The sequence below is a fragment of the Coregonus lavaretus genome (assembly GCF_964263955.1).
Source record: "Coregonus lavaretus genome assembly, chromosome: 36".
NCBI lineage: Eukaryota > Metazoa > Chordata > Actinopteri > Salmoniformes > Salmonidae > Coregonus > Coregonus lavaretus.
In genome coordinates this window covers 4,259,048-4,271,284 of record NC_140023.1, presented here as the reverse complement: position 1 = coordinate 4,271,284, position 12,237 = coordinate 4,259,048, and the positions used below count along the sequence as shown (strand labels likewise).

The window sequence follows — 12,237 nt, the reverse complement described above, 5'->3', positions numbered from 1 at the left end:
CCCCAACACACAGGGGACAGTAATACTACCCCAACACACAGGGGACAGTAATACTACCCCAACACACAGGGGACAGTAATACTACCCCAACACACAGGGGACAGTAATACTACCCCAACACACAGGGGACAGTAATACTACCCCAGCACACAGGGGACAGTAATACTACCCCAGCACACAGGGGACAGTAATACTACCCCAGCACACAGGGGACAGTAATACTACCCCAGCACACAGGGGACAGTAATACTACCCCAGCACACATGGGACAGTAATACTACCCCAGCACACAGGGGACAGTAATTCCACCACAGCACAGGGGACAGTAATACTACCCCAGCACACAGGGGACAGTAATACTACCCCAGCACACAGGGGACAGTAATACTACCCCAGCACACAGGGGACAGTAATACTACCAAACCACACAGGGGACAGTAATAACACCACAGCACACAGGGGACAGTAATACTACCCCAACACACAGGGGACAGTAATACTACCCCAACACACAGGGGACAGTAATACTACCCCAACACACAGGGGACAGTAATACTACCACAGCACACAGGGGACAGTAATACTACCAAAACACACAGGGGACAGTAATACTACCAAAACACCTCACATAACATGATAACCAGTGATATTAACAATACACCTCAGACCTGATAATACAAATGATGCTATACATTATTCTATATAGTCTAGGAAAGACAACGCAGACAGTGACAGAAGCTTCTCTATGGGGAGAAGAGAAAAGCAGGATATATGGCCCAATAAGACAGCCATTATCATGAACGAAAGACCAAATGACAAAGTCCCACAACAATGGCAACAGACGAAGAGCCGGAGAAGCCATGTTGTGGTGCTGCTGTCCCCACCACCTACTGCATATTTAAGAGGCAGGTGAATTATTTAGTTAAGTGGAACACTAGCATATTAGCCTAGAAACCAGTGAGTCATGGAGCCCAAAAACAGGCCTACAGCTACTGGGGGGTCAGAGGGGAACACCTCAGCAGGGACACATACTGTAGGGAGGTACAGTAGGTGGACTCTCTTCATAGTCTGGGTCAGCCAAAATACTGGTTAGCATTAAGAGATAACGGCATACTGGAACAACAACAGTGCCTAGGACAGGAAGATATGGCTTTACAATGGCCATTTTAGCTACAACGCTTCATCTTAAAGGAGGCGGTAGCAGCCTGTGTGTGTATAATTTATGTCCAACAATAACACAGGGCTTTGGTCACTTCCTGTACGTTATTATATTCATTTTCTCCACATCTCAGATACGATAGATAGAGAACCTGAACCCAGAGTTAATCCTAATTTTCCGTAATTAATTATTCCTCCTTAGCGGCTATTCTGTAACTCTTTATCCACCAATCCTCAAAGAAGCACATTATGTGGTCCAAAGTCAGTGGTCATACTCACCACAATGACATTAAAGAGTAACGATCCCAATTAACAAGCAGGAATACAGCTTAATCCTATGTTGCACAGCAACTTAATCGGATTGGTTCAAGAGAGTAGCCAGAGAGTTCAATTGGTTCAACAGTAGCCAGAGGATAGCCTTAGTCCAGCCTGACCCCATGATAAAGTAGTATATATCTGTGACATTTGTAACCCATTGTATGTAATAGAAGAAGCTTGTGGGGTGTCAGTTGGGGCCAGTGCTGTCCCCTAGTGTTTAGTTAGTCTATGTCCAGACAGTAGGATTGGAGCAGGGGACAGAGTTTATTTTCACACTACTGAGCCGAGCCAAACTGAGCCGAGCCAAGCTGTACTAAATTGGTCTGGTTTCGTATTCACAGTAGTTGCTGGAGCAGTGCTGGAAAGGACAATGTAAACAGTATATCCATGTGTAAGACGGTCCTGGGACCCAGTAGTGTTGTAGTTGTGGTTCCTACCTGCCAGGGCCTTGATGCGGGAGCGTTCAAACAGCCTGGCCGAGCTGTTTTCGTTGTCCCACTCGTCCACATCCCAGCGGTTGTTGACCGTGTCGCTACTGTACTGCTGCTGCTGGATCTCCATGTGGTCGTAATCGGCGGCTACAGACGTCATCCTGACCCTTCAACTGGCACACGTCAGCCGCTTCACATTAAGCCCTGTGGACACACAAGAGATGATGTGTTTAGGGAAATTATCAGGCGTTTGATGGTTTTACATAATCAGCCAATGGTGTGTTAAGTCAAGCATATTTACATTGCATCCTAACATTAGTCTTTAATCTCAAAGCCTGGTATTGTACGTTTCAATGCTGATATGGCTTTGGTTATGTAGATTCTGACCAATCAGAAAGTAAGTTGTCTCCCCCTAATGTTTCAGACAAGTTGTGTGAATTTGTAAAGCTTGTTTACAGTACCACCTCCTGGTGATTAAATGTAGCTACTCCAATGTATTGTAAAAAGCTTAATTCTACATCTGTTGGCAAATGGGAGAAACTGAGAGGGCTCATTAAACTCAATAAGCTGGCTTTCAGAGCACCTATAAAACAAAGTTAGACAAAATCTTCTTACACAATCTGGCCAACAATACTAAATAAATAAATAAATATGTTTTATTGTATTGTAGGACCACCCATAACATCACACACAGCATTTTCTAAACTTTGCTGGTTTATTTCTCAGCAACATTTCATTTTACATTTCATACAGATCAAAGCAGAGTATGACAAAAAACAAATCACCACAAAAACATAATTATTGCAAATAGTATACACACCACATCTAAAAGCCTCTCCACTCTAGTAACCTGTACACACCACCATAAGTTCATTACAGCCTTAGCAGTGGGCCCCACTCCCAAACCTAGGCCCTGTGTTCTGCTACAGCCTGACAGTCATTGGCCAAACTCAGTGAATCAGCTCAGCTGGTTTCAAATGGGACAGGCCAGTGTTAGCCTGATGAGCTCAGCAAATCCCTCCAGAAGAGAACTCCATCTGAACAGTCAGCAAGCACTGGACAATGGCGCTCTGACTAGTGTCTCCTTTCTGAGGGCCAACAGAGTCGCAGTCATAGGAGAGACACACACGGCTAACACATTCACACGACACATGGCTAAAACATGCATGCTGCCCACACGAAAAACGTACATCTTTACATTAACGTTTGCATTATGCATGTTTTTGCCTTTTTATAATTTAAGTTAAACATCAGCACTTATCACACAGAGACATAACAGTAAGTGTTTTTCACCCCGGTCCCTTCGCAGATGTGCCACAGGACAGTGTGAAAGGGAGGACAGCGTACGGTCTATAAGAAGTTAGGACAAGATGGAGAGATGTGTGCTGTACCACCCGCCTCCATGCTTAACAACCACTAAAACTAGAGTTTATGTTGATTGGCTAAAAATACACTGCCTCTGGGATAGAGTGTGCTGCTGGAGTGGGTTAACACAGCCTGTGCACCCATGCAGAAGATATACATACAGCGCGCACACACGTCTTAAAGTGTGTCAGGACATAGACTAGGTTAGGAGGGGAGGAGTCTGCATGGTGAGGAGCAGCAGTGGCAGTAGAAGAGATTAACACCAAGACTCAAAGACAACACAGCAGAAGGGTATCTAGTGATGAAAACAGCGCACTGTAAATGATGCTGAACACCATCAGCGCACACTAAACGATGCTGAACACCATCAGCGCACACTAAACGATGCTGAACACCATCAGCGCACACTAAACGATGCTGAACACCATCAGCGCACACTAAACGATGCTGAACACCATCAGCGCACACTAAACGATGCTGAACACCATCAGCGCACACTAAACGATACTGAACACCATCAGCGCACACTAAACAATGCTGAACACCATCAGCGCACACTAAACAATGCTGAACACCATCAGCGCACACTAAACAATGCTGAACACCATCAGCGCACACTAAACAATGCTGAACACCATCAGCGCACACTAAACAATGCTGAACACCATCAGCTCACACTAAACAATGCTGAACACAATCAGCGCACACTAAACAATGCTGAACACCATCAGCACACTGTAAAACGATGCTGAACACTATCAGCGCACACTAAACGACGCTGAACACCATCAGCACAATGTAAGCGATGCTGAACACCAACAGTGCACTGCAAACGATGCTGAACACCATCAGCGCACTGTAAACGATGCTGAACACCAACAGCGCACTGTAAACGATGCTGAACACCAACAGCGCACTGTAAGCGATGCTGAACACCATCAGCGCATTGTAAACGATGCTGAACACGAACTGCAAACGATGCTGAACACCATCAGCGCACCGTAAACGATGCTCAACACCAACAGCACCGGTCTCACAGCGCAGTACTTAACCAGACCAGAGGAACCAACCACTATCGATGGTTGATAACTATCGAACCATGACCAGGATCACTGGTGTGAAATAAGGGCTACGGATTTTACCAGCCATTCTTCCGTACTGTGAACAATGTTGTTCTAGCCTCGAAAAGCCGTCTGACCTCGCAAGCTTACATTCAACGCTGCACGGTGCAATGTTTAATGTAAGCTTGTGAGATCAGCCCGCTTTGTGAGGCTAACATTGTTCTCTACGAGTGACGCAGTGGTCTAAGGCACTGCATCGCAGTGCTAGCTGTGCCACTAGAGATCCTGGTTCGAATCCAGGCTCTGTCGTAGCCGGCCGCGACCGGAAGACCCATGGGGCGGCGCACAATTGGCCCAGCGTCGTCCAGGGTAGGGGAGGGAATGGCCGGCAGGGATGTATCTCAGTTGGTAGAGCATGGTGTTTGCAATGCCAGGGTTGTGGGTTCGATTCCCACGGTATGAAAAAGAAAAAAAGAAAAAAAAAATTATGCGCTCACTAACTGTAAGTCGCTCTGGATAAGAGCGTCTGCTAAATGACTAAAAATTCCAAAAAATTCAAAAAGATACTCTAGATTGCATGGGTGTTTTCAGTATGTAAAGGGTTTGGCTTAGGAGTAGTATGGCTGGATACTACATATAAAATGCAACATGTAAAGTGTTGGTCCCATGTTTCATGAGCTAAAATAAAAGATCCCAGAAATGTTTCATACACACAAAAAGCTTATTTCTCTCAAATTTTGGGCACAAAGTTCTTTACATCCCTGTTAGTGAGCATTTCTCCTTTGCCAAGATAATCCATCCACCTGACAGGTGATGCATATCAAGAAGCTGATTAAACAGCATGATCATTACACAGGTGCATAATTGTGCTGGGGACAATAAAAGGCCACTGTAAAATGTGCAGTTTTGTCACAACACAATGCCACAGATGTCTCAAGTTTTGAGGGAGCGTGTAATTGGCATGATGACTGCAGGAATGTCCACCAGAGCTGTTGCCAGAGAATTGAATGTTCATTTCTCTACCATAAGCCACCTCCAACGTCGTTTTAGAGAATATGGCAGTACATCCAGCCGGCCTCACAACCGCAGACAACGCGTATGCCTGCATACTCACCAGACATGTCATCCATTGAGCATGTTTGGGATGATCTGGATCGACGTGTACGACTGCGTGTTCCAGTTCCCACCAATATCCAGCAACTTCGCACAGCCATTGAAGAGGAGTGGGACAACATTCCACAGGCCACAATCAACAGCCTGATCAACTCTATGCGAAGGAGATGTCACGCTGCATGAGGCAAATAGTGGTCACACCAGATACTGACTGGTTTCCTGATCCACACGCCTACCTTTTCTTTAAGATATCTGTGACCAACTGATGCATATCTGTATTCCCAGTCATGTGAAATCCATAGATTAGGGCCTAATGAATTTATTTCAATTGACTGAGTTCCTTATATGTACTGTAACTCTTAAAATCTTTGAAATTGTTGCATGTTGCGTTTATAGTTTTGTCCAGCATAGAATCCTAAACCTGCTTCATCCAAGTGGCTCAGTCCCACCAATGCATCATCCTCCCACCACCATCATCATCTAATCTAGATGTGTGTGTGTACGCACGTAGGAAAGTAGATGGACAACAGGTCTAAGAGATATTTTTAGCCTGTGTGGTGGAGGAGCGTGAAAACCTCACAAAGCGGGAGGAGAGGATAGAGGAGAGACGAGAATGCAATAAATTAGAGTCCTCTCAATACCCATCTACGGATGACCTTCAACACATTGTACCTCAGCTTGTATCCATCCATCCGTCCATCTAGCTCTCTGGTCACCCTATTACAGACTACACATATCACCCATCTGACAGGTCTACAGAGGATGTATTCACTATCCATGACAGTACAGTGCACACAGACACTGACAGGCAGAGACAACCTCGTACACGAAAACTAACATTCACAAGATGACATCCTTTAAATCTGGACTAAGCCATACCAACTGCTGACTACTTTCACAATAAAAGCCTTTCTTCTTGATGGAGGTAATCTTATAATTTTCCTCTTTAAGCTCAAAATGAGGACATCAGGGGTGAAATAACACACTGATTTGCAGGCCGGCACATCTATAACACAGAGGTCAACATTGTGTCAATATAAGCCTAGAACGTAGAACGCTGGCATGGGATGCTCTTAAATCCTGGGGAATGTAAATAGATGATTGGCTCATCAGAATATGATTAGCATTTTGTATTGTTTACAATGACCCCAATGCTATTTAATAATGGGGAAAAAAGGGCCGGCTTTCTCAATATTTTCTTAAAGCTGCATGTCAAAGACCGATCTGTCATCTTAAAAAGCCTTTATTGTTTACAGATTATGCATAGCAAGATGATTATTTTTTAACTCACCGACGTGTTGCTGCTATAACAGCCTTCCAGCCGCAATGCGTCAGTGCGTTTTTTATTATTGCTATGCATAAGCCATAAACAATAAATGCTTTTAAATGTTTTCACTACATGAGAGACTTGATTACTTTCTCTAAATTATTATCATGCTTTCTCTTTTTATCCAGCACTTTATTCTCTCTCCCTCCCTCCCTCTCCCTCTCCCTCTCCCTCTCCCTCTCCCTCTCCCTCTCCCTCTCCGACTGTATTGAAAAGGGCCTTTATCAAGATTGTACTAAAGATCTCCATGGATACCAAACAGCAAGAGTCTTTGCTGCAAACTGAAATGGCAGTGTTCCTTCTCAGCCTACTCCACAAGGCTGCCAAGCATAACACAAAGGCAAGTCCAAAACATTCATATTTTACAATTCACTTGATCAAGAGATAAGAAAAGCAACCGTGATAGTTCACATAGGAATTGAAAACCACTGAAGCAAACAATGAAGAAACATTTTCAGTCAAAGGGTTTTGTCAAATATGGTAAAAAACAGCAGATGCTTTGTAGTTTTATACTACACCCTAGACTAGATCACTTACATTCACTTAGTTTGCTATAAATGTGTAAATATCTCATCATTACAGCCTGAACCTGTGAAAACAGGGTTCTATACTATGAAGAGACATTGTTTGCAGTTTCCGGAATTTCTCAAATTGCTTTTCTGTCGAACCCAATAGCAGGCTCTGAAACTCTCACTGCAACCTCCCTTGCGTCATCCACACAGAGTCAACCTCACTTACATTTGAGTATTCCTGATGCTTTATAAAAGCCAGGCACAGGATAGTATTCTGCACCCACACAACCTGCAGTTTGCCTTGACATACATTATTCCCTACCCTGAGGGACACAGCTGGATGGATCATTCACTACGCAAACTCTCATATCTCCACTGTACACTGAATTGTACTATAGGTTATCACAGCTCTACATGGATACATTTCTAATTTTCATATTCACGCACACAGGATTTAGCTTTTGGGTTATTCAATAATTTTTACTCCCATTCCTAGGGGAGACACCCACATGTGTGTGAAAATGCATAATTAGAAAGAAGCATATGCAAATAAATTCGTAAGCACATATCTCCTACACAAAATAAAAAAGTAATTGTCCACTCCTTCAAGCTGTAGATCATACAACCAATTTAGCCTCACTCCCCGGCGCTACATCGCTAGTACAGTAAAATACTGACGATGAGGGGTATTTGTGGGATGTGGGGCATATGCGTAATCTGCTCTGGCACAATCTGGTCAATCGAGATTTCCCCATTCATTCTGTACAGAGCTTTTCAGAACGATACAGTGAGGGGTTATACTGCATCTACAGCATCTGGGCTATGTTGAACAGCCGTTGAGTTTCGGTCGATGTTGCTTGGAGAAAGACCATCCCCAAGGTACACAAACAGCACTTTGAAGTGACAAAGTCTCTAGAACAGAGTTTCAACATTCTTAGCACAGCATTCTATCCTTTTACTTCATGGTATAAGAAACAGGGAATTGCTCAAGTCATTAATGTGGACACATCATTCAGACTTGTGGGGCCAGAAAGGCTTTGGTCCAGGCCAAATCCTCTCCACTACTCCATCCAAGCTATAAGCCACTCCTGTACTCTTTTAAGGTGACGCCTACACCAGTGCCCAGATAAGGGAGGCTAACTTTAGGACATGACCTATTCTGGTCAAGTTCCAGGATCCACTGCGGAATGCCTCTAGTTGAATTACTCAAAATCTATCCAGACCATAACAGGCATCCTTTGATAATACATTTACACCACATATAAGGACAGGTCCAACCTGGTGACCTCATTACAGCCTGAACCTGTGAAAACAGGGATCTGTACTATGAAGAGACATTGTTTGCATGGCCACAATACCATCTGGGATATAGGACTATAGTGATAAGGAGAAATACACCAGCGCCTGATGAGAATAACACATACAGACCACTAAAAGATCAAAAACGTCGGTCACAACATCTTTCTGTGTTTTTCCCCGTCTCAAAACATTCCAGCCTGTTTATTAGGTTATCCAAGAAATTGACAGCTAATGACTTAAGCGGTTGTAATGTTTTTTCTGTGATAAAGTAAGAAATACATGAGTGTTTCTGTCTGAGAGCTGAGGCTTCAGTATGCACAATAACATAATTCACCAAGGAATAACAGTCACTTATATATACTGTTTCTATAAGCAAGATGGAGATGAGATAAGAAAATGACATTCACATAGCATGTTAATGTGTCATATACAGTTTACATAAGAAAAATCTGAAAGCAGAGCAATGTTGAAACTTTATTTACGAGCCAATAAATGTGTCAAACTAAGAACACCCAGAGGACACTCATCCTCATGATTCTCAACAGGCATCGTCACAGCCACTAAGAGTGATTAGGAATTCTGAACAGGCACTTGTCCAGTCGCCCAGACCAGTCCTTCAGTGACCTAGCATGGCTCTCCATGGTGATTATTCACTCTCCACAGCTCCCATGGTGCTGGCATCAGGGGCCGGATAACAACCTCTCTTTGTGGCCCCACAGAGATAAACCACAGCCTGGCTGGAATCAAGTCAGCCATTCACTGGCTTCCGGACTGCAATGTCATGTGCCGTAAAAGAATGTCACACACACACACACACACACACCGCAGTGACTGTCCCGGTCCGTGAGGGGAGGAGGGAGAGGGGAGGGGTGTGGCCATGCCTTTGGAAACTAAGAGGTAATCCTAAATACATCCAACAGCCAATAAGAGAAAGTGCACTCCTCTCAATAGTTCCAGGGGCCAATCATTGGGAGTGTAAAGTGAAGTATTGTCAGTCTGAAGATGACATCATTGACCAGACAAACTCTGCTGCAGTATTCGCCGTCAGTGACACTCAAACAAAATCTAGTCTTTCTGGACAAAATTAACATCAAATTGCACAACGTCCTCATTAAATACCTTAATCAGTCTTTCCTTCTGCTAGTAAACTGAAATATGGAGACTGTTTTCCACCCTCCCTACTGCCTCCACTCCACTCTTCATATGAGGATTCCAACAGAGAGAGAGTGCAGCGATGGCCAGAGTGGGACCAGTGGAATGGAGGGGGCCACAAGTCACCACCTCATTAGACTGAGGGCCTTGAGGAGCCTACGGGGCTGTGTCTAATGATCCAGTGATGGATGAGATGTGTGTTGGAGCCGTGATAAACCTACTCAATGGAGTTCTCTGGCATGCCAAATATGACGAGTGGGTCTGTATTTTAAAATGGCTGGGTATGTGCATACGTACAGTGGCTTGCGTAAGTATTTACCCCCTTGACATTTTTCCTATTTTGTTGCCTTACAACCTGGAATTAAAATGGATTTTTTGGGGGTTTGTATCATTTGATTTACACAACATGCCTACCATTTTGACGATGCAAAATATTTGTTATTGTGAAACAAACAAGAAATAAGACAAAAAAACAGAAAAAAACTTGAGTGTGCATAACTATTCACCCCCCCCCCCAAAGTCAATACTTTGTAGAGACACCTTTTGCAGCAATTACAGCTCTAAGTCTCTTGGGGTATGTCTCTATAAGCTTGGCACATCTAGCCACTAGGATTTTTGCCCATTCTTCAAGGCAAAACTGCTCCAGCTCCTTCAAGTTGGATGGGTTCCACTGGTATACAGCAATTTTTAAGTCATACCACAGATTCCCAATTGGATTGAGGTCTGGGCTTTGACTAGGCCATTCCAAGACATTTAAATGTTTCTCCTTAAACCACTCAAGTGTTGCTTTAGCAGTATGCTTAGGGTCATTGTCCTGCTGGAAGGTGAACCTCCGTCCCAGTCTCAAATCTCTGGAAGACTGAAACAAGTTTCCCTCAAGAATTTTCCTGTATTTAGCGCCATCCATCATTCCTTCAATTCTGTCCAGTTTCCCAGTCCCTGCCGATTAAAAACATCCCCACAGCATGATGCTACCACCATCATGTTTCACTGTGGGGATGGTGTTCTCGGGGTGTTGGGTTTGCGCCAGACATAGCGTTTTCCTTGATGGCCAAGAAGCTCAATTTTAGTCTCATCTGACCAGAGTACCTTCTTCCATATGTTTGGGGAGTCTCCCACATGCGTTTTGGCGAACACCAAACGTGTTTGCTTATTTTTTTCTTCAAGCAATGGCTTTTTTCTGGCCACTCTTCCGTAAAGCCCAGCTCTGTGGAGTGTACGGCTTAAAGTGGTCCTATGGACAGATACTCCAATCTCTGCTGTGGAGCTTTGGTCTCTTTGTTGCCTCTCTGATTAATGCCCTTCTTGCCTGGTCCGTGAGTTTTGATAGACGGCCCTCTCTTGGCAGGTTTGTTGTGGTGCCATATTCTTTCCATTTTTTAATAATGGATTTAAATGGTGCTCCTTGGGATGTTCAAAGTTTCTGATATTTTTTTTATAACCCAACCCTGATCTGTACTTCTCCACAACTTTGTCCCTGACCTGTTTGGAGAGCTCCTTGGTCTTCATGGTGCCACTTGCTTGGTGGTGCCCCTTGCTTAGTGGTGTTGCAGACTCTGGGGCCTCTCAGAACAGGTGCATATATATTGAGATCATGTAACAGATCATGTGACACTTAAATAAAGTCAGCCTGTGTGCAATCTAACTAATTATGTGACTTCTGAAGGTAATTGGTTGCACCAGATCTTATTTAGGGGCTTCATAGCAAAGGGGGTGAATACATATGCACGCACCACTTTTCCGTTATTTATTTTTTTGAATTTTTTCCATTTCACTTCACCAACTTGGACTATTTTGTGTATGTCCATTACATGAAATCCAAATAATGCAACAAAATAGGAAAAACGCCAAGGGGGATGAATACTTTTGCAAGGCACTGTACATACTTCAAAGGCTGGTGCCCAGATGATTATAATGCCAACTGTGACACTCAGCCTGGAGAAGCCTCTTAACGAACAAAGGCTGCGGTCTTACTGACGTAAGCGGAAGGGAGATTATTGCCTGGCGATGGCTCAGCCAATCACATGAACCCGAAGTGTGTTAACATTAATAAAATACGCTGACGTTAGTGTGTTCATGCGAATCAGAGCGCACAGAGAGTATTCAGTTGTGCCGGTCTCCATCACGTTCATGCAGGTTCAGTTCAGATAGAGTTCGACTGTGCATGGTGGCCAACAGCACTAGCAACATCACAGTAGTCTCCTGGTAAATACACTCCTGCTGTGAGGATGAATTATGAATGAAGGCCTGAATGTGTTGTGTGGGTGGGGTTTTGTGTCTCTCATGATCAATAGTAAGCGCGCACTGAGGAAAGCCCATCTCTGACCTCCCTTCCCCCCATAGTAATGCAGTAGGCTTTGTTCAGAGGAATAGAGATGTCACTGTTGCGTCAGACACATCCTCCAGCCCCAGCTCGCAGGGCTTCACTGTGGAGGTGATGTGGTTGGGAACCTATCTTATTCTCACTTCTAGAAAATAAAAGGACCATTATTATGCTAGCT

At 44.1% G+C, this 12,237-nt stretch overlaps 1 protein-coding gene across 1 annotated transcript in view; it reads right to left on the bottom strand.

Moving 5' to 3' along the window:
• The window catches only part of LOC311111002 (spectrin beta chain, non-erythrocytic 1-like), a 118,443-nt gene that overhangs the window by 90,475 nt on the left and 15,731 nt on the right, over positions 1–12,237 (bottom strand). Inside the window, exon 2 of the mRNA XM_084153684.1 lies at positions 1,914–2,111. Coding sequence (XP_084009810.1) covers positions 1,914–2,067 — 154 coding nt within the window. The 5' untranslated portion in view covers positions 2,068–2,111. The remainder of the gene's footprint in view (positions 1–1,913; positions 2,112–12,237) is intronic.